Genomic DNA, 23451 nt, shown 5'->3' with positions numbered 1-23451 from the left:
CTCCCCACTCCTGTTATGACAACCAAAAACATCTTCAGACATTGCCAATGTCCCCTGGGGGTCAAAATTGCTTCCGTTTGAGAGTCTAAGATGATTTCCAAATACTTAGTAAAAGTATTCACCTCTTTGTTCATGCAATGTCGACACGTGAGTGGTTTGGGCAGAAACTGACGTGAGCAAGACATACCTCTTTCTCATGTCAGTGTACCCAACTCCTAGCTGATTCCCAATACTACAAGGTAAGGCTGTCATCCTTGCTGAACTGTAGGCACTCCAGGTGCCCGTCTGGGGCTATCTTTGCTGCTCTACTGCAGCTTGCTGGTGCCAGCCAGCAGTGCTTCCTCACCAGGCCAGGACCCAGGATCTGCCATGTAGGTCTTTCAGGGGAGTCTAGGCAAACCTGGAGGCTCTGAGGGTGGTTCTGGAGAGCTTCTCCCTGGGGGTGGTAGAGATGCCATAGCTCTCCTGTGAGTGCGTGAATGTGTGTCTTTGTGGGGTTAGGGTGGGGGCAGTGGGGGTTACAGGAGACTCAAGGCCATAGTAAGACTTTTGGGCTCCTGTGTAAGAGAGAGAAGTCTAAGATAATGCTAGTAACTCATGTGATCCCCTCCTGGAGGCCGGACACTGATGTTTAGGTGCGTTGTGGGAGAATGAACCTTGACAGCATACTTCTATTGGTGTTCATCAGAAGGGATTTTGGTGAACTTAATAGCCCACGGACACAGTAGTGCAGTGAAGGCCTGGGATGGGGCAGGGACGGTGGGGGGAGGCAAAAGAGGAAATGGGGGACATCTGTAATGCTGTCAATAAAAAGGGGGGGTCTTATATGTCACAACAGCATATAATCTATCATCATACTTCCCCTTTCAAGCAGATCTTAACAATACAGTAGTTCCTAAAGTAGGAAATTACAAAATAAGAGACAGCACCATTTTAGAGCTAGTCCCTCCACCCCCCACCTCCACCTTTGTGTTGGCAAACGTATATTTTAAGGCAGAGCTGCAGGTATGGAGTTGTTCTCATTAAGTCAGGAAATAGAGAAACACTGTGGAGGGGAACAGAGTGTTTAATGCTGTCGGAGTGAACGTGCCGGGCCTATGTGTGGGGTGGGTGCTCACCCAGCAAAGCTGATACCTGGCAGCCACAGCGACCATGCTTCATCCGCGTTCAGAAGCACCTTCTGTAGATGAAGAAAGGCCCATGTTCCTCATACTCAAAGCGGTGGACCCACAGTGGCTGGAAGCCATGGAGCGATGCCAGGATGGAGCCACCCGTCCACACCGAAGTCTCTCTCTCGGGCAGCACGTTTACCTGGGGGGTGTCATTGGGACACAAGCTGCTCAGCTCCCTCTGCAGACGGTTAGGGAAACCACTGAGCATAGTGCTCCCCCCACAGAGCAGGATATTCCCCATGAGGTCCCGTTTGAGGGCGATGTCGCACTTGTTCAGGCAGGACACTGTCTGGGTGTGGAGGCCCAGCTGCATGGACCTGATCAGGGAAGGCTTGAAGAACATCTCTGAGCAGAGGAACCTTTCCTGGCCTAGGTATATCTGCTGCCCATCGGGCAGGGTGTACTGGATCATGTGCTTAGTCTCTGGGACTTTCTTCTCTTCGATGGGGTCCAGGGCCACAAAGCAGCATTTCTTCTTGATGTCCTCCACAATGCCCTTCTGGGCCTCGGTGAAGTGTTTTCCCGAACTGTTCATCAGGCCCATCAAGTAGTTTGTCAGATCAGAGCCCGAATAGTCCAGCCGCCCCGTGATGCTGGGCAAAGGATAACCTTCGTAGATGGGGACGACGTAGGACACACCATGGCCCACCTCCACGACCAGGCCGGAGGTCCTTCCATAGGAGTACATGGACAGGCGGGACTGGTAGGCGATGTGCATCGCAGGAGTGCTGAAGGTCTCAAACAGCATTTCAGCATACTTCTCTCTGTTGGTGTGTGGGCTCAGCGGTGGGTCTGAAACCAAGACCGCATGCTCCTCTGGGGCGATCTTCATCTCTTTATGGAAGATATATTCCCAGATGCCCTGCACTGAGTCCCAGTCCACGATGACGCCATGCCGCAGAGGATTAACTAGCTTGAGACGAACGTCCGGATTGATGAGCTCCTGCCCCACGAAGGTCTCTTTGCGTTTGTCCCCAGTTTTGGTGGTCTCCATGTAGGGCTTGCCCACTGTCGATGAGATCTTGTGGGTGGGCCTTGGCAGCCCAGCAAAGCCGCATTTACAGTAGCCAGTGCCAAGGTCCACAACCACCGCTTTGGTCACTTTTACCTGGGGCTTCTCCCTGACTTCTCCTGATTTCGTAGGCTCTTCTGGCTCCAAACAGTTCCGGTGGACCCACACGGCACGCTTTGCTGGACCACATTTTAGGGAGGCAGTCTGGAGGGCCTCTGTGTTCAGGGAGGCCTGTTCGCCCTTCCCCTTGTCAGGCCCATCCCCTATGATCCCTGCCTGCGGAGCCCACGTGCTATCAAGAGCCATCTCGCTCTCAGAAAGTTCCTTGATCCCACAGGCTTCAAGGCTGGAAAGGCTGAAATCAGAAGGCAACTTGAGAATGTCCACAATGATGACATCACTGATTATGACATAACCTAGTGACCTGGGGCTTACTAGATACTGGGAAACCTTGTCCCAATGTAGGGTTGATTTGGGTAGTGTTTTATGGAGATTTACCTTTTCCTCGATTTTGTAATAAACCTGAGTCATCCAGTCAGTATTTATTGAATGCTTGCAGTGTTCAGGCAGCTGAAAATACAAGGCAGAGTAAGAAAAAGAAAATTCTCAGCCCTTTTAGAGCTTATATGCTAATCAGTGGGAGTTGGGGAGACAGACAATAAGCAAATTATATATATATAGCATATATATATATAGCATATATATATATATACACACACACACACACACACACACATATATATATATATATATATAATAAAGGCACTTCATTTTCATTTTCAAAATTGAGCTATCAACAGTTAAAGTGTGTCTACATTTTGGGGGGACACTATATATGTATGTATATGAAGATGTTAAGGGCAGAAGAGAAAAACAAAGCCGGGAAAGGGGATGGGGAGGGTGGCTGTGTTGCTGTGCCTGGGCAGGGCTCCCTGGAAGTGACTGAGTGAAGGCCTGCAGGAAGTGAGGGAGAATGCCGTGTACATATCCGAGTGGCAGATGTAGAGGACTGGAAGCAGAAGTGCATCTGATGCGTTAAAGCAGGGGTCAGCAAACTAGGGCCTGCAGCCTGTCTTTGTAAATTTTTATTGGAGCACAGCCACTGTCTATGGCTGCGTTTGTTGAGTCATTGCAACAAAGACTGCAGTGGCTCGCAAAGTAGAAAGTAAATATTGACCACCTGGCCCTTTACAGAAAAAGCTTGTCAGCCCCCAAGTTAGAAGATCCCCAAAAGATGAGTGTGGCTGGAGTGGAAAGAGTGAGGAACAGCACATGAGATAGAGGAACTAGGGAGATAGGGAGGGCCAGCAGCTCACATTGGGCCTCATGGGCCAGTGTAGGACTTTGGCTCTGGTTCTGCATGAGGTCAGAAAACACTAGAGAATTTTTTTTAAAAATATATTTTATTGATTTCTTACAGAGAGGAAGGGAGAGGGATAGTTAGAAATATCGATGAGAAACATCGATCAGCTGCCTCCTGTACACACCCCCACTGGGGATGTGCCCGCAACCAAGGTACATGCCCTTGATCGGAATCGAACCTGGGATCCTTGAGTCCGCAGGCCGACGCTCTATCCACTGAGCCAAACCGGTTAGGGCTAGAGAATTTTGAGCAGGGAGTTGACACTATCTGGCTTAGATTTTAGCAGAAATAATTGCCGTTGTGCTTGTACCAAGAACTTGTTCAAGGAACTCATTTATTCCTTGGGACAATCTGCAGAGGAATTATTTTTGGACACATATTTGTACACATATTTATCCTTTATTTAGGTCTTTGGTTCAGCAATGAAATTTGACTCTACAGAGTCCCACTGATGACAACATTGAGGTTCTTAGGTGCATAACTCACCCAAGGATGGTCCAGCCAGCTGTGGCCAAGCTCTCCTAACTACGACTTCTTCCCAGGGGTGTGCTGTGGACACACCTTGATGGGACCCGACATAGGTCTCCCATGCCATCTTTGAAGCTGGGCGTGTGTTGGTGCTGACAGCTGCCACCCTCAAGGCTCCCAGAACCCAATCTTACGTTGTGCAGTCACGTGCTTTTCATAAAAGAGACAGTCACTACAATGGTGGGCTTTCTCCTTTAAGACGGTTATTGGGGGTGTTCTTGGCTCTTTGTGGGCTGTGTGTGAAGAAAAGGACCAAGTCCAGTCTCATGAGCCTTATGACTACCTGATGAAGGTGGCTAAGCTGCCATCTCAGAAACAAAATCTCAGCTTCTTAGTTCATTGACTAGAGGGTGAAAAAGCACAGAATTTTGAAAGGATAGGAAAGCACTTTTCTTAATGCCTGGCTACCTGAAAAATAGTTTACTTGCTTCTGCTATTCAGGGGTTTCCATGGCCAACTTGGATTGTTGGACTTTATTTCAGAAGAACTTGCATGATAAGGCGTATTTAACTTAGAATGATCTATTATCCTTCTCCTCAATCCCCCTCGTGAATTTTGAGAAATCTGCAGCTGCTTAGTACATTTTTCACTGTCCTGGGTTTCTGGAGGGGCCTCCATTGCTGCTGTAATGAATGATCACAAGTTTAATGGCTTAAAACACAAATTTATTATCTCATAATTCTGAGATGGAGGTTAAAAGTCCACAGTTGGTCTTCGTGGGATAAAATCAAGGTGTGGGCAGAGCCCTGTTCCTTCTGGAGGCTCTAGGGGCTCATTTATTTCCTTGTGGCCCCTTCCTTCATCTTCAAAGACTTCTCCGCCTTCTGCTTCTTTGCCACATTTTCTCCGACCTGACTCTCCTGTCTTTATCTTATTAAGATCCTTGTGATTCCTTTGAGCCCACCTGGGTACTCCAGGGTAGTTAACCTCCCCATCTCAAACCCCTTAACTCACATCTGCGAAGTCCTCTGCCATGAAAGGTAACATAGTCACAGGTTCCAGGGGTTAAAGATGTGGACATTTTGGGGGCAGGGAGAGGGGCATTATTCTTTCTTCCTCACTCTCCACATCTGATCTGATAATCTAATGTAAATGCAGTTTGTAAGGCTAGAGATGGCACACGAGCCGACCAGAGAAGGCCTCAAATGCTAGAGTAAGAGCTTGGATTGAATTGAGGATAGTTGGGGAGCCAACCAGTTAGATTAGATTCTACCTTCTAAACTTTTCTAGAACCTGTCTCTTCTCTTCCACATTATCACAGCCCTAGTTTAGGCCACCTTCGAGTCTTACAAGAATTTCTTCAATTCTCTTTTCAGGCCTCAGAGTTTTGTACCTTTATTTTATAGCTAAACACAGATCTTTCTAAAATTATCTGGAAGTCAAATCTGACCACTCCTCTGCTTGGAGTCTTTATAGTTTCCAGCTGTCTTCAATTCAATCCAAGCTCCTACTCCTAGCATTTGAGCCCTGCCTGGTTGGCTCCATGACCCTTAGCTTCATCCATTTTTCCAAACACCTGAGCTACAGGCAGTTCCCCACCATGGCCCCCTCTGAGCCTTTGCTCAGGCTCTCCTTTCTGCTGGGGATGCCTTTCCCGCCTCTTAACTACCTGACAGATCCCCGTGTATCTTCCAGAACTCGACTTAAGCATCACCTCTCTAGGGAACCTTCTGACTGCCCCCTCCAATGAGTGCTCCCCTCTGTGCACCTCTGCTCTCCCAATGGACTTAAACCTGCAAACTCCTCTGCATCCATTCCATCTTCTCACCTAGACTGGGCTCTGGTTGTGGCTGAGTTCCTATCTATCACCAGCAGACTGTACGGGGCTGGACCCACCACAAACCCCTTTAAATGTTGGAGGAATGAAAGTGCTGTTGGGGCCCTCACACTCTTTAGGAGACTTGGTGCATTGAAGTTGCATGAACTTGGGTTAAAGTACAAACACTCCAAGAGCTGTCTGTTCATGGGCAAGTCATTGGAATTCTGAGCCTCGATTTCCTCAGCTCTGCCTACCTCATGGGATTCTGTGAAATAACGTGAGGTGTCTGGTACAGTGCCTGGCTTACTGTAAGGGCTCAAATATGCATCATCCTTGCAGCCAGGAAGCAGAGGAGGGAAAGGTGTCCAGTCTGAGTAGGCGAATAGGAACAGGGAACTAAGAGAGCAGGAGAAGAAACCTCTGAGACCCGTTTTGTTTGGGTTTCTAAAACTATGCTGGCCACTTAGTATGTCCTGTGCAAAGTCAAGTTAGGCAGATGGGGGTGGGATGACAGATCATGGAGCCAAGGCCAAGCCTCCCCTGACTGCTGGAATGGACCAGCCTCCAGTGACATCACAATCCTGAGTGGCTGCTGAGGCACTGCTGGAGGTGGACCCTCATTTCTCTCCACTGAGCTCTACGATGTGGAAGCGAGAAAGGTGAGCAAGGAAGGCAGATGGCAACGAGGAGCAGCTCAAGCCCCATGCCCACGGGCACGGCTCAGGGTGACCCTGGAGAGGCAGGAATGCTGTCAGCTCCAGATGCCTGCATTCGGGACAGAAGTTCAGCCACTCAGCTGAAGGCGAAGCCCAAGTATGTGCGCAGGGTCAAGGCGCTCATCATCGACCTGGGCTCGCAGTACTGTAAGTGTGGCTACGCAGGAGAGCCGAGGCCCACCTACTTCATCTCCTCCACCGTGGGCAAGTGCTGCTCCCAGGTGGGCGACACCCGCAAGAATACCTACGTGGGCCACGAGCTGCTCAACATGGAGGCACCGCTGAAGCTGGTTAACCCTCTAAAGTACGGCGTTGTGGTGGACTGGGACTGCGTCCAGAGCATCTGGGAGTACATCTTCCACACGGCCATGAGGATCCTCCCCGAGGAGCATGCCGTGCTGGTCTCCGACCCCCCGCTCAGCCCCAGCAGCAACCGGGAGAAGTATGCGGAGCTCATGTTCGAGACCTTTGGCATCCCTGCCATGCATGTGACATCCCAGTCGCTGCTGTCCATCTACTCCTATGGCAAGACCACGGGAATGGTGGTAGAGAGTGGACATGGCGTCTCGCACGTGGTCCCCATCTCAGAGGGCAACGTGCTGCCAGGCCTGGCAGGCCGCACTGACTACGCCGGGGGCGACCTCACCAACTACCTGCTGCAGCTGCTCAACGAGGCGGGCCACAAGTTCACGGACGACCACCTGCACATCGTGGAGCACATCAAGAAGACGTGCTGCTACTCGGCCTTGCAGCCCGAGAAGGAGGTCTGTCTGGCCCTGGAAGAGCTGCGCGTGGACTACGAGCTCCCCGATGGCAAGGTCATCACCATTGGCCACGAGCGCTTCCAGTGCGCCGAGATGCTCTTCAAGCCCACGCTGGTGGGCAGCAGCCTGCCCGGCCTCCCCGCGCTCACAGCCACTTGCCTGGGCCACTGCCAGGAGGCGGGCTTGAAGGAGGAGATGGCCGCCAACGTGCTGCTGTGTGGCGGCTGCACCATGCTGGACGGCTTCCCTGAGCGCTTCCAGAGGGAGCTGAGCCTCCTGTGCCCCGGGGACAGCCCCACCGTGGCTGCGGCTTCTGAGAGGAAGAGCTCCGTGTGGACCGGTGGCTCCATCCTGGCCTCCCTGCAGGCCTTCCAGCAGCTCTGGGTCAGCAAGGAAGAGTTTGAGGAGCGGGGCAGTGCAGCCATCCACACCAAGTGCTGAGTGCGGCCCGGCAGGCCAGGCCTTGTGGGCAGGCGACCTTAGGCCACTCTATACATTTACAGAGTTTCACATAAACATTTAACACAACGGCTCTTGTTCAGTCTGGATTTCTTGCTTTAGTCTGATAACAGGAGGTGATGGGGAGTTGGGTTTAGAGGTAGCAGCACCTTTTGCTCTGCTGGGTGGGGAGCAGCAGGGGGTGGCCCCTCTCCTCATGAGGGTGACATCATCACAGAGCCCCAAGTATGGCTTCCTGTTCCATTAGCTCCTCAGGGCTCAAAACCCAATTCAGCAGACACATTGCTTGCTCATCTGTCCAGAAACCATGTGGGACATGAAGGCTTGGATTAAGGGACCAGCTTAGGTTATGTAGTTAAGAGGTGGGGGGACACTGACAAGCAGGTGTCTGACTTCACCTCCTGTCGCCTGCCCATAGCTGCATCATTGCTGATTGCCCCAGGCTCCCTCCCTGTCCTCCCCTCACTGCCTGCCCTCTTCAGAGGCGCAGCCCACAGGTGTGCCTCTCCTGAGTGGAGAGGCCATTTCTACCCGTCCGCCTTCCAACTTCAGCCAAAATTGCAGCTGTTTCTGCAGTCACTGAATCCAGAAGATGTTGGAGGAACCAGAGGGTCCTTTGGAAATCACGTGGTTCTCTCCCTCCTGTCCAGGTGAGGAAACTGAGGACCGGGAGTATGGGGGCCATGGCAATGGATGAGTCCAGGTCTCCTGACTCAGGTCATAATTATTTCCAGAAAGGCAAATACAGTTATTTTAGCTTGGGCTGCTATTAAAAAAAAAAATACCACAGACCAGGTGGCTTATAAACAGTAGAAATTTATTTCTTACAATTTTGGAGACTGGAAGTCCAAGATTAGGGTTCCAGCATGACAGGGTTTTGGTGAAGGCCCTCTTCTGAGTTGCAGACTGCTGACATCTTGCTGTGTTCTCACATGGTGGAAGGGGTGAGGGATATGTCTGGAACCTCTTAAACACTAATCCCATTCCTGAGGGCTCTACCCTCATCACCTAATCATCCCCCAAAGGCCCCACCTAATACAATTACCTTGGGTATTGGGTTTTCAACATATGAATTTGGGGGGAGGAAGTGGGAGACACACATTCAACCTATATCAATGATTTCTTCTTTAAAATCTATTTTTATTGATTTCAGAGAGGAAGGAAGAGGAAGAGATAGAAATATCCTATCTAATCCTATCTAATAAAGAGGGAATATGCTAATTAACCATCACTCCGTGACAAAGATGGCTGCACCCACAGCTGGGGCCAAGTTCCCATAAGGAGCCTTAACAAGCAATCAGCAGGGACCTGAGGCTACGCCCTCCCCTGCCCCCGTGGGACTTGACAGGGGACCTCAAGGTGTTCTTCCTGTCCTGGTGCTGGGCTAGGGGACCTCAGGCTGTTCCCCCCGCCCCAGCGCCAGGCTGGAGGACCTCAGGCCCCACCTGGCAGGGCTTGACAGGAGATCTCAGGCCACGCCCCCCACCCAGCAGGGCTTGATGGGGGACCTCAAGGTGTGCTTCCCGTCCTGGTGCTGGGCTAGGGGACCTCAGGCTGCTCCCCCAGCCCCAGCGCCAGGCCAGGGGACCTCAGGCCATGCCCCCCACCAGGTGGGGCTTGGCAGGGGACTTCAGGCCACGTCCCCCACCCAGGCACCAGGCCGGGAGACCTCAGGCCGCACCCCCCGCCCCAGCATCGAGCCAGGGGACCTGAGGCTGTGCCCCCCTGCCTGGTGGGGCTTGACAGGGGTCCTCAAGGTGCACCCCCAGTGCTGGGTTGGGGGAACTCAGGCCGCGCCGCTTTCCCAGGGGGGACCTGAGGCTGCACCCCCCTGCCAATGGGGCTTGACAGGGGACCTGAGGCTGTTCCCCCCTCCTGGTGCCAGGTCGGGGGACCTGAGGCTGTGTACCCCCCCCCACCTGGCGGGGCTTGATGGGGGACCTCAGGCCATGCCCCCATCCTGGTGCTGGGCCAGGGGACCTCAGGCTACGTTCCCTGCCTGGCGGGGCTTGACAAGGGTGGGACGAGCCAGGTCTGGATCTATCCCAATGAGGGGGGGCGGGGGGCCAGGTCTGGGTCTCACGTGATTTTGAGGTGCATGTAGGTGGGCAGGGACTTGACTCTTGATCCCGTGGTGTGCCCCAGACTCTGACAGGAGGAAGGTTTTCATATACATTTTGCTAATTTTCTTTCATCTCTGACACTTCTATTATAGAGAAAAGGCAAATAGCAATATTAAATTATTTCCTCTAATTAATCCCCTTTTAATGTGCATGAATTTCATGCACCAGGCCACTAGTAATCTTGACAGGGGACCTCAGGCCATGTCCCTCACCCTGCCGCCAGGCCAGGGGACCTGAGGCCATGCCCCCCACCCAGCGGGGCTTGATGGGGGACCTCAAGGTGCGCTTCCCGTCCTGGTGCTGGGCTAGGGAACCTCAGGCTGCTCCCCCCGCCCCAGCGCCAGGCTGGGGTACCTCAGGTTGTGCCCCCCACCAGGTGAGGTTTGACGGGGGACCTCAGGCCACACCCCCCACCCCAGCACCGGGCCAGGGGACCTGAGGCTGCGCCCCCCTGCATGGCTGGGCTTATGGGGACCTCAGGCCATGCCCCCCACCCAGTGGGGCTTGACAGGGGACCTCAAGGTGCACCCCCAGTGCTGGGTCAGGGGAACTCAGGCTGCGCCTCCCACCCAGCAGGGCTTGACAGGGGACCTGAGGCTGTACCCCCCTGCCAGGGGACCTCAGGCCATGCCCCCCACCCAGTGGGGCTTGACAGAGGACCTCAGGCCATGTCCCCCACCTGGCAGGGCTTGATGGGGGACCTCAAGGCACGCCCCCCACCCCAGTCTGGGCTGGAAGACCTCAGGCCACGCCCCCCCCCCATTCTGGTGCCGGGCCAGAGGACGTGAGGCTATGTCCCTATCGGACGGGGCTTGACATGGGTGGGACTTAGCTGGGTCTGGATCTAGCCCAATGGGGGCGGGGGCGACCGGGTCTGAGTCTCATGCAATTTTGAGGTGCATGTGGGTGGGCGGGGACTTGACTCTGGGTCCCGTGGTGTGCCCCAGACTCTGAAAGGAGGAAGGTTTTCATATACATTTTACTAATTTTCTTTCATCTCTGACACTTTTATTATAAAGGGCAAATAGCAATATTAAATTATTTCCTCTAATTAATCCCCTTTTAATGTGCATGAATTTCGTGCACCTGGCCACTAGTCAATAATAGGAAAGAATCATTGATCAGCTGCCTCTTGCATGTCCCCTACTGAGGATCGAGTACACAACCTGGGCATGTGCCCTGCCCAGAATCAAACTGTGACCTCCTTGTTCATAGGTCTATGCTCAACCACTGAACCACACCAGTCAGGCTAGCAATGATTCTTAATGAGTAGTAATCATTAAGCACTTATCAAGCATCTACCATGGCTGAGGCCCAGAGCTGGAGACCAAGAAATGACCAGAATGTGGCCCTTCCCTTGGGATCACTCAGACCCAGCCAGTAGGGATTCAGTGGACAGCACATGGGTAAGAAGACGAGGCCTGAGCTCAGTGTTCTTAGGGTGGGAAGGTGGAGGTGATGTGTTGGAAAGCTGTAAATGGAGAAGTGCTAGACGTGGTGGCCAGTTAGTGACTTTGAAGTTGAGGGAGAAGTTTCTGAGTCTTGTGAGATTTTAGCTGATGATTGACTATCTACCACCCTCACCTCCTGATGGAGCCTGTGACCAGGGCCCATCACCAGATGTCCATGGGATCACACATGGGTGAGCTGTGTGACCTGATGGGCTACCAAATGTCTGTGAGCCACCTCTGACCTTAGACCTGCTTGGGGGCACTCTGTCCTGGGCCCTGTACTGCGGGCTGCAGACTTGGGAAAGAACCAGACACAGTCTTAAACGCCTAGCCATTGCCCAGATTTGGGCTTCTAAACTGGAGTCTGAGATCCCCTGAGCTGGCAGGAACTTGGGCTCTTTCCAGGAGAGAGGGGTTGCAGACTGAAGGCCTTTAGGCTGATGGTGCCAGTAGACACATCTTGTTTGGCCAGCGCAGCATATAAGTTTTTTTCTTGAATGCACTTTTTTTCAGGGGGGCCTACATTCTTCAGGTTGCCAAAGCCTCTACTACCCTGATGTCTTCATATGTACTTGCTGCTTCAGCCTCATTTGCTTAATTAGGCAGCATTCATTCTATTATTCTATTGGTTGCAACCTAAGAACCGCTGAGCAGTACTAATCGTAAAAACCTGATGAGGTACAGACAGGGAAACAGGCTTATCAGGGAGAAAGTGACGTGCCCCAAATCACACAGGCAGAAAGTTAGAGCTGCAGGTGAACCCTCTTCCACATGCTGGTCTTGAAGAGGTGGTGCTGGCACAGGGTAGCATAGGGGAGCCTATGAAGACCAGGTATGAACCTTGCCTGCGACCCTTTGTCCCGCCCCTAAACCTCTACTCATGCTCAGGCCCAGCTAACATTCCCCAGGTGGAACCTACCGTTCCTGCCTCCATTTCCCCTCATTCCTTCCGCAACTCCCAGTTTCTTTATGGGCATCAGATGTGGCCCAGGGCTGACTGTCACGAGGAGCATGTGACGTAAGCTAAGCCAATCAGAGCAGCCCATCTGTTTGGCCACATGATTGGCTGGGGGTGAGCGTGTGACTTCAGTGCACAGGTGCAGAGGGAGTCACAGGCTTTTTACTTGGAAGGTGGACATAAGATTGGGGCGTGTGGCCTCTCACTGTTGCAACCACATTTGTTACCAGGACGGGAGCCAGCTGGAAGCTGACCCACCAAGGAGTGTAAAACTCAGCTGGTACCCTGACGACAGTGACCTCCGAGTGAAACCCACGCTTAGGGCGCCCTCTCCTATCAGACCTTGTGTTTCCGCGAGTCCTCACCTTCAGCCTCATGGCTCACCAGGTGAGTGTGAGTCCGCTGCTTGCAGCTGAGCACTTTGTAACTGCGTCTGTTTCTTTCGCAACAATGGTATTCCACCCGAGAAGTTTCTGACGTGGAGGGACCAGGCTTGGAGAGGCCTCTTATAATTGAAATATTAAGACCGACATTTCATTTATTTCCCAACAAGAAAGCTACTACACATGACAATTTTTTAAAAAAAATATATTTTATTGATTTTTTACAGAGAGGAAGGGAGAGGGCTAGAGAGTTAGAAACATCAATCAGCTGCCTCCTGCACACCCCCTACTGGGGATGTGCCCGAAACCAAGGTACATGCCCTTGACTGGAATCGAACCTGGGGCCGTTCAGTCCGTAGGCCGACGCTCTATCCACCTGAGCCAAACCAATTAGGGCCACATGACGAATTTTTATCAAGGTATTAGAGCGTGTCAGATATCACACTAACGCTCAAGTACAGAAACCTAGCTAAGAGGTGGTCCTCTTCTCTTGTTTAGATATTTGTTCTGGAGGTTGGACTGGAGCTTCTTAAGGGCAGGAGCTTCGATTTCTTTGTCTTACCCTTCTTCGTGCCCAGTGCAGACCCTGGCACAGAGTGGATGCTTAGTGCATGCCAACTGAAACCACCTACTCCTACTCTGTGAGGAGGAAGTCACAGTGTTTTCTCCCATCTGTATGTATAAAAGCCTAATATGCAAAGTATCCCCTCGGGAGTTCGATCGCTTGCTATGACATGTGCTGACCACCAGGGGGCCTCTAGTATTACAGATGAGGAAACTGAGGTCTGGAGAGGTTAAGAATCTTGTCCATGTTCACCTGCCTGGGAAACCAGTCTTGTGCTAAATCAGAGTTTTGTGATTCCAAAATGCCTCTTTGCCCTTGTTGCCTCTCTTTCTGCAAATTATCAATCTCTTTTACAAGAAAAAAAAAAAAGATGTAAAAATTGCTTTTAAGTCATAAACAAGTATGATGTAACTTCACAATCAGCCCGAGGTATGAAAGTTAAGAATGCCAGTCTTTTAGCAAAGGAGAGACTTATCTTGCCCCAGATTTCCAGAGACATAAGTAAGCAAGTACTAGGGTGACCTCATGTGGCGAAGTCCTACCATTTAGACAAGGCAGGAGGCCCGTTGTCCCCACTACCTCTTTGGACAGCCTGATCTCTCTCCCCCAAGTGTTTATTTACAAAGTTTTCTCTAAGAGTTATGTGCATAAAGTGGCTTAAGCAACTAATGAATTAGTTTAATGACAATACAAACAAGTAATGGTGTTCTATTTGATGAAAGGTGCTTTTTTTTAAAAAAAAAATATTCTACATTTTCTTGGAATGTAGTGGTTCTTAACCAGTGGGAAGGGGGAGTGTGGGGTATTGGTTATGCTGGGCCTAGTTCTTAATGGCTCCTAAGAGCCTGTTTTTAATATTCAGGAATCTTGCAAGCCAATTATTAAACCATGTTATAGCTTGAAATTGGCCATGGTGGGAGCACTTACCCCCACAGAAACCAGCAAGAATTACAAATCATGTTCCCCTAACCCTGAGAATTTGTTTAAAGGGGGAACAGGGGAGATGGAGAAAAATGGTGCGCAACAGAATCATCTGGGGAGCTATTTCAAAACCCAACCCAACCCATGTGTACCTTCTCCCCAGAGTGAATCAGTAGATTGGGAAGCGCTGAGGACTCTGCGCTGCGATTGGTGAGTTGCCAGGTGGTTCTAATAGACGCTCTAGTAAAGAAGCTGCTCAGAAGAGTGCTGGCGCGACTGAGCACCGTGCGAGTGTTCAGAGTGAACCAGAGCTGTGGCATTGTGTGGGACAAGCCGCGGCACTGAGAGACTAAGCCGCTGCTCCTTTGGGTCAGAATGGCTGTCATTGCCTAGCTAAGCTCCACTCATCCTTCAAGGCGCCGTTGCACGGCTGCGGCTTTGCACGGCTGCGACTTTGCACGGCTGCGGCTTTGCACGGCTGCCTTGGCTGTCATTGTCCACCCATCTTGGTGGAAAGGACGGAGACTGTGTCTTTTCTCTCTTCGTGTTCTGGGGCAAGCGTGGACATGGCACTGAGCAGGTGCCCGGGGAAGGTATGCTGCATTTGTTGCTCCTAGGCTTCTTGCTGTATTTCCTAGTTCTTGCCTTTTGTTGTTCTCTCTTCCCAGAACTTGGCAGGATCCCTGGTTCTTAACCCTTCAGCCCTGGCTGCCTGTCAGAATCACCTGGGGAGCTTTTAAAAAATCCTGATGCCCAAGCTCACTCCCAATTAAATCAGAATGTCTGGGGTCGGTGGGAGGATGGGAGCACCAGTGTGGTCTCCAAGGCCCGCAGTGATTCTGATGTGCCCCTCAGGTGAGACCTGCTGCTGGGGGAAGCCTCAGGGCCCTTCATAGGGTTTCATTCTCACGGTCAGGAACGCCAAACAGCTGACTAGGCAGCACACAGTCTAGAACAGCGTTCTTTTGCTGAGGTAGAGCTCTAGAATCTGCCAATGTTCTGAGCTTTAGCTTCCGGAGGCCATGACACTGCTTCTGAAAGAAGTTCTATCCCCCGGGCTTCTTCTGCATTTGCACAGATATGTAAAATAACAATTAGGAACCAAATGAGTCACAGAAGAAGCAATAGAACTCTGCTTCATGAGTTCTGGGAAAGTCAGGCAAGAAAACGGTGCTTTAAGGATACCTCTTGGGTAATTGCATAGAGACTGAGCGTTACCTCCCTGGTTTCAGACAGGAAGTGTCCAGCAGAGAAAACCATGAGAACCGGAAATGGATCAACAAGATTTTGCATGACTGACTCCAGACCCACAGGCTTGAGAACACCCTTCCCACTTTCTTCTGGCCAAATAAGTGGATATGGAGTTGAATTCAACCAAGGGACATTTCTGAGGCTCTAAGCACTTTCTATCTTCTTGAGGGGACCAGGCCTCATCTCTACCCTCACTGGACACCACAGAGCCTGCAGTCTGCTTAGGGGAATTCCTTTCTTTGTTAAGGGGCATTCAAACAATGGAGGGCAAAGTTCTCTACTTGGCCTTGTGGTTCTCAAATTTTGTTTTATGTTAGAATCACCTGGGGAGCTTTGAAAAATCCTAATAGCAAGGACTTCTGGTTCTGCCAAGATGGAGAAGCCTTATTCTGCCAGGTCTTTTCTCTTACAACTAAAATCCCCTGGACATTGGCAAAAATGCTCTCCTTGACCAAACGCTAGCCAGGCTCCTCCGACCCCCTTCTCAGGTAGGCCTCAACCTTGACCCATAAAGACTTGGACAAACACTAACATAGTGTCTAACAGCTTAAGGCTACATCCCTAGAATGACTCTATCACTCCTTAAAGTGACTGCCTGAAAAACACAAAGATGCCAAAAGAATTTATTTGTTCTGGCCAACACCTGAAGGAAGATGGGGTCCCTGTCTCCTGGTGTCCATGGGAGGGGAGGAGCCTACCTGCTTCCTGCTGTTTGTAATTTTCACTTCCCTGACTCTACTGAGCCTCTGCTCACGCCACCCCCAGGCCTCATTCTCCCTTTAAAATGCCCAGTCACCTCTGTATAAAGTGGAGTTGAACTCCCTTCCCTGCTGTATTGGTATTTTACTGGTTAAAACATATCCTTACCACTTTAACTAGTATCCAGCTTTATCTTTGACTAGTGGCCCAGTGCACGAAATTCGTGCACAGGGCGGGGGGTGTCCCTCAGCCCGGCCTGCACCCTCTCCAATCTGGGACCCCTCGGGGAATTTGGCCTAAACTGGCAGTCGGACATCTCTCTTGCAATCTGGAACCACTGGCTCCTAACCGCTCACCTGCCTGCCTGCCTGATCACCCCTAACCACCCTGCCTGCTGGCCTGCTTGCCCCCAACTGCCACCCCCGCCAGCCTTCTTGTTCCCAACTGCTCCCCCCCCCGGCCTGCTTGCCCCCAACTGCTCCCCTCCACTGGCCTGATTGCCCCCAACTGCCCCCTCCTACCGGCCTGCTTGCCCCCAACTGCCCCCCTCCACTGGCCTGATTGCCCCCAACTGCCCCCCACTGCCAGCCTGCTTTCCCCCAATTGCGCCCCCCCCCCCCCCGCTGGCCTGCTCACCCCAATTGCCCCCCCCTTGCTGGCCTGCTTGCCCCCAACTGCCCCCCCCCGCCGTCCTGATCACCCCCAATTGCCCTCCCCTCCTGGCCTGATTGCCCCTAACCGCCTCTGCCTTGGCCCTGCCACCATGGCTTTGTCCAGAAGGATGTCCGGAAGGTCTCCCAGTCTAATTAGCATATTACCCTTGTATTAGTATAGATAACCCAACAGGTAAGCATGAGAAAACTTTAGAAAGTGAAAGATGTGCTCAGAGCAAGTTGTCATAACCTTTAGAAATTAATTACATTAACTGTATTTCTTATTTTTTTTGTAAGACTCCCAAGTGCCAGAGCATCAAGAGCACAAAAAATAAGAAAATATAGTTAGTATAATTGGCCCTGCACTGGATGGATGCCAAAACGAACACAGAATCTAAGGAAACACAGAAAAGGTTTTCATGGGGCTGAGGGAGGAATTGCTCTCCCATCCCGCCCTCCCACTCTATGGAAGTAGGTGCCATGCTCAGATTCCCCCAGTGGGTAGTGCTGGGGGGTCAGAGTCAAGCTGTGCCCCCATCCCCACCCAGCAGCAAGGAGGCAGAGTAAGGGGATGAGATGGGGCTAATTGGCACTTTCCTCCCTCTTCCTCACCACTGGGGACAGTGGGGCTCAGTGAGGAGCTGATCTTCTACCCACTTGGAGGCAAGTAATTTGTGGAGACCAACAATCTGATTTAAAGTTTATATGGGAAGTTCAAAGACCCAGAGTAGCCAACACAACACTGAAGAAGTTGGAAGACTGACACTATATGCCTTGAAGACTTAACTGTGAAGCTATAATAAACAAGACAGTGTGGTATTGGTGAGAGAATATTCGGTAGAGAGAGCTCCAAGATAGAACCACACAAATGTAATCAATTGATTGTTGACAAAGGAGTAAAGGCAATTCAATAGAGACAGGATAATCTTTTAAATATATGGAGTTCGAACAACTGGAAATCCTTTTGCAAAAAATTAAATCTAGACTCAGACTTTATCTTTCACTCATTAACTCAAAATGGCTCATTGACCTAAGTTTAGAATGCAAAACTGTAAGACTTCTAGAACAACACAGGAGAAAAATGAATCGATAACTTGGACTGAATTAAAATGAAAAACTTCTGCTCCATGAAAGACACTATTAAGAGAAAGAAAAGACAAGCCACAGAATGGGAAAAAATATTTGCAAACACATCTGATAAAGGATTTGTATCCAAAGAACTCTTAAACTCAACGATGATAAACAACACCAGTTTAAAAATAGAAGATCTGAACATTTCACCCAAGAAGAATACAGATGGCAAATAAGCATATAAAAAATGCTCATCCTGCCCTAACCGGTTTGGCTTAGTGGCTAGAGTGTCAGCTGTGGACTGAAGGGTCCTGGGTTTGATTCTGGTCAAGAGCATGCACTTTGGTTGTGGCTTGTCCCCAGTGGGAGCATGCAGGAGGCAGCTGATGGATGTTTCTCTCTCATTGATGTTTCTAACTCTCTATCCCTCTCCCTTCCTCTCTGTAAAATTAATAAAATATGTTTAAAAAATGCTCATCCTGCATAAAAGATGCAAAATGGTACATCCACACTGAAAGGGAATTTGGAAGGTTATTTTAATTTTACCAAGTTAAACATATTCTTACCATGTGATCCAACAATCACACGCCTACGTATTTACACATTTGAATCAAAACTTATGTCCACATAAAAAACTACACATGAATGTTTATAGCAATTCTGTTCATAAAACTGGAAGCAACTGAGATATTCTTAAATAGGTAAATGGATAAATGGTGGTACATCTGTACAATGGAACATGATTCACAAATAAAAACTATGGACTTGAGTTAATAATGTGTCAGTACTGGTTTATTAATAATAACAAATGCGCCACACTAATGCAAGATGTCAGTATTAAGGGAAACACATAATGGGTACAGGATAAATGAATGAGAAGGACAGAGCTGTCTTTTCCCTGCAGTGACTGCTGAAGTGTTCCAAACAAAGAGCAGTCAGGAAAGGTCACGGGCAGCTGGGGAACTGGAACAGGGAGTCTGGAAAGTGATCTGGTCAAAATTTTTTGAAATGAGAAAACAGAGGCCTAGGGTTGGGAAGTGACCTGCCCAGGTACATGGCTGGTGACTGGAGGAGCTGAGACCATTGGGAGATTTCTCAACATCTGGTCCTGCACCCTCTCCATACCATTGGAACTGCTAGTTCAGCTACGTGCAGTGGGGCACATCCAAAGCACTTGCACGGTGTGCTCTTTAATCCTTTAATCCTTTAAGACTCAAAGAGGAACAGACTAGTCTGCAGATGCCAGTGACCTGGCAGGAGCACACTCCTTGCAGGAACAATGTTATTGTGCTCCCTCTGCAAAGATCAGGGATGCAAGCCATATGGGCATCTCTCTCTCTCTACTGATACTGGGGCGGGGGGGGGGGGGCGGCGGGGGAGAAGTCCCCCCACATCAAATCTCTATCTTCAGAAGAGATGGCTGGTACTCTGGAAAGAGCTCCCTTTTGGGGCCCAGCTTTTCCATTAGCATTAGGAAGCCCAAGTGGCCAATTACTATATATCTCACCAGCAGGTCTGACAGCACAGATGTCTTCCCCCAACCAAGGCCCAATTTAGTAAATGGCAAAGGCTTACGGCTAGACGAAGAACAAGCCAAGCCTTCTTGTTGAAGACGAGCAAAGCGGAAGGAAGGCTATGGCAGCGAATGATAGTTGTCCAGCAAAACATTTCTCTTCCTTGATAGGATTTATGTGTGGACAGGTGGCGACTGTACTTACCAGCCTCCCTTGTAGCTAAGTGTGGCCATGTGACTAAATTCAGGCCAATGATATGTGAATGGAAGTGCTATGTGCACCTTCTGGGTGATCTGCAATTTAAAGGAAGAGGTCTTTAAAGGGAGCAGCTCTGCCTTTCCTGTTCCCTTGAGCTGGAACATGGATGTTCCTGTGACCCAGCCTTGACCATGCAGACAAGGAGAATGCCCTGGGTGATGGTAATACAATCAATGGAAGGAACCCGGATTCCTGAATGGCTGTACCAACATGGACTGTGAGCCATGAGTGACAGAAACAAATCTCCATGGTCTTTAAACTATGTGCTATATTTTGGGGGGTCTTTTGGGTATAGAAGCTTTACTCTGACTTATAATGAGGAGAGCACAATAGGAAGTGGATGGTATTTTGAGCAAAACTGGAAGGACTGTAGGGCACAGCAGGTATAAAATCCCATTCTTTGGGAGAATGAGCTGTTCTCTATCCCTTTTCTGACAGTTTCCTAAGAGAGCAAGTCAGCTTTCTCATATAACCCTTATAATAATCATGTGAACAGGGTTTGCTCCCATTTTACAGTTGAGAAAACTGAGACTGAGAATGGGGAAGTCATTTGCCCAAGTTCGCACAGTTAATAAGTGATGAGACTATGATTAGATATCAGGTCCTGAGACTCCAGAGTCTGGATGCTTTGCTCTTTGGCACGCTGCCCCTCCCAATAAGCCATATGTTTCTGAGAATAAGTGTTTTCTATGCCTTGGTGGTTTTAATGTCTTATAAACAGAAAGGTCTTGATTGTTTCCTACAGGTAGAGGCTGGCAGGAAGCTATAATTTCAGGTTGTACCCAATTTATAAATGACCAGTGATCTGACAATTCACTTACATTCCTGTTGTTTGGAACTCAGGCCATGTTTTTCATAGAATCAATATGATTCACGGTGACACCTGCCCAGGCTAACTCCCAATTCTCCTCTGTGACTCTTAGCCTGAGGTCTGGGTCTATGGAGAAAGGCAAGAGTCAGGGTAGAGATTGTGATTCTTGATCACCAGATACCCCTATGCTTCTAGCCTGCCTTGCCTCCAAAGTGTCACCTTCCCTACTTTTCAACAAAACCCCCAACTCCTCAGTCTAGCTCATTTCTCATAGAAATAAATAAATCAGTGTGATTGATCTAATTTACACTAACATGATGGTTATCTAAGAAAATCTATGCCATTCTCTATGATGGACTTAGAAAAATGTGCTTTCTATTTAGCGCATTTTATTACAGTGCAATTGTAGTCTACAAGCATATTTGGATCTGGCCAGGGAATGTGTTATTAACCACAGTTAACTATTTTTTAATATATATTTGTATTGATTTCAGAGAGGAAGGGAGAGGAAGAGAGAGATAGAAACATCAATGATGAAAGAGAATAATTGATTGGCTGCCTCCTGCACTCCCTCCCCGGGAATTGAGCCCCCCCCAACCTGGGCATATGCCCTAATGGGAAATCAAACCATGACTTCCTGGTTTCATTGGTCAATGCTCAACCACTGAGCCATGCCGATCAGGTTTGAGGAGCTAAATTTTAAATTTATTTAATTTGAATTACTTAAATTCAATTTTGCATAGCCACATGTGACTAGCAGCTAGTGTTTTAAATAATGAAGCTCTAGAAGGAGGGTGGAATAGAGGTTGAATGAGCCCATCCATAGTAACCAGAACACTGATTGTAATCCTCTCAAATAGCTGTGGAGGATAACCCTCATGACCTCTGTAACCTCACTGTAAAATGAGGATAACTGCTTCAAAGGATGTTACAATAAAGTAGCTCGGAAACAGCTTATGGTTAGCAATAAACTCAGGCCTATGAATACCAGGGTGGGGCTAAGATGGATAAATATACTAAAAACTAGGGTCTGGTACAGTACTCTTGACAACTCACAGACTAAGTGTACCTTTCCAAGGAGAAAGCTACTGATATGTGCTCAGCAGAACTTGGCTTCTCTAGTCCAAACTTCTCTACTGAACCCCATATCCACTTATCTATCTACTGAATGGCTTCACCTGGATGCCCAACAGTCACCTCAGATGCAACATTTATCCATCCACCCATCGGTCTACCCATCAATCCATCTATCAGTCCTAGTCCCTCCCTCCCTCCCTCCCTCCATCCCTCCATCCATCCATCCATCCATCCATCCATCCATCCATCCATCCCTCCATCCATTCATCCAAACATCCACCTATATTTATTATATACTACCATAGCCAGGTAATGAGCTAGAGACACTTGGGGTATAGTGTTGAACAAAACAGATAATACCTCTCTATCAGAGCTTGAAGTTTAATAGGTAAGAGAGAAGTAACAGTGGAGTAAGTGGAAATACAGGTTGCTGTGGGACTTACTTGGAGAAACACCAGACCTATGCTTGGAGGGCCCAAACTGTGTTAGAGAAGGCTTCTTGCTAGTCTACCTCACAGTTGCCATCTAAACAAATCTGGTATTTTTGGTTCTAATCCTATCTAATGAAGGGGGAATATGCTAATTGACCATCACTCCGTCACAAAGATGGCTGCACCCACAGCTGAAGCCAAGTTCCCATAAGGAGCCTTAACGAGCAATCAGCAGGGACCTGAGGCTATGCCTTCCCCTGCCCCCGTGTGGCTTGACAGGGGACCTCAGGCCCCATCCCCCACTGGGCAGGGCTTGACAGGGGACCTCAGGCCGTGCCCCCCACCCTGGGGTCAGGCTGGGGGACCTCAGGCCACACCCCTGCCCCAGTGCCAGGCCAGGGGACCTGAGGCCATGTCCCCTGCCCGGCGGGGCTTGATGGGGGACCTCAAGGTGCGCTTCCCATCCTGGTGCTGGGCTAAGGGACCTCAGGCTGCTCCCCCTGCCTCAACACCAGGCTGGGGGACCTCAGGCCACGCTCCTCACCAGGTCAGGCTTGACAGGGGACTTCAGGCCATGCTCCCCACCCTGGCACCAGGTCGAGGGACCTCAGACTGCACCCCCCCACCTGGCGGGGCTTGATGGGGGACCTCAGGCCATGCCCCCCTCCCAGTGCTGGGCTGGGGGACCTGAGGCTGTGCCCCCCCTGCCTGGCTGGGCTGGCTTGACAGGGAACCTCAGGCTGTGCCCCCCACCCAGCGGGGCTTGACAGGGGACCTCAAGGTACACCCCCAGTGCTGGGTCAGAGGAACTCAGGCTACACACTCCATCCAGCAGGGATTGACAGGGGACCTGAGGCTGCGCCCCCCTCCCGGTGCTGGGCTGGGGGACCTGAGGCTGTGCCCCCCCACCTGGCGGGGCTTGATAGGGGACCTCAGGCCATGCTCCCCACCCTGGTCTAGGCTGGGGGACCTCAGGCCACGCCCCCCATCCTGGGCTATGCCCCCTGCCCGGCAGGGCTTGACAAGGGTGGGACTGGCCGGGTCTGGATCTAGCCCAACTTGGGGGGGGGGGGGCGGGGAAGGGGCGGGCAGCCGGGTCTGGGTCTCACGAGATTTTGAGGCACATGTGGGTGGGTGGGGTCTTGACTCTGGGTCCCGTGGTGTGCCCTAGACTCTGACAGGAGGAAGGTTTTCATATACATTTTACTAATTTTCTTTCATCTCTGACACTTCCATTATAGAGAAAGGGCCAATAGCAATATTAAATTATTTCCTCTAATTAATCCCCTTTTAATGTGCATGAATTTCGTGCACCGGGCCACTAGTAGTTAAAATAATTGCTTTTCTATCTCTTCAGATATGGTTTTGTTTAGATCTTCTGAGCTCTGTCTGCCTCAGACTATTATCATACACTAGAGGCCCAGTGCAAGAAATCGTGTGCAGGTAGGGTTCCTAGGCCTAGCCTGTGATCAGGCCCATCTTCTTCCCACTCACCAGTCCCTGGTCCCACCC

At 50.2% G+C, this 23451-nt stretch overlaps 2 protein-coding genes across 2 annotated transcripts; one reads left to right on the top strand and one right to left on the bottom strand.

The window, feature by feature from the left end:
• Positions 1 to 1167: 1167 nt before the first annotated feature.
• Positions 1168 to 2505, bottom strand: ACTL7A (actin like 7A; the record flags this gene model as incomplete). Its single annotated transcript, XM_080668161.1, has 1 exon — positions 1168 to 2505. The coding sequence occupies exon 1, from the start codon at positions 2488 to 2490 to the stop codon at positions 1168 to 1170; it is 1323 nt and encodes a 440-aa protein (XP_080524287.1). The 5' UTR covers positions 2491 to 2505.
• A 3951-nt stretch (positions 2506 to 6456) lies between these two features.
• On the top strand, positions 6457 to 7755 carry ACTL7B (actin like 7B; the record flags this gene model as incomplete). Its single annotated transcript, XM_080667849.1, has 1 exon — positions 6457 to 7755. The coding sequence occupies exon 1, from the start codon at positions 6511 to 6513 to the stop codon at positions 7753 to 7755; it is 1245 nt and encodes a 414-aa protein (XP_080523975.1). The 5' UTR covers positions 6457 to 6510.
• Positions 7756 to 23451: the final 15696 nt, after the last annotated feature.

The sequence above is a fragment of the Plecotus auritus genome (genome assembly GCF_963455305.1).
Source record: "Plecotus auritus genome assembly, chromosome: 5".
Classification (NCBI taxonomy): Eukaryota; Metazoa; Chordata; class Mammalia; order Chiroptera; family Vespertilionidae; genus Plecotus; species Plecotus auritus.
This window is presented reverse-complemented; position numbering and strand designations above follow the sequence as displayed.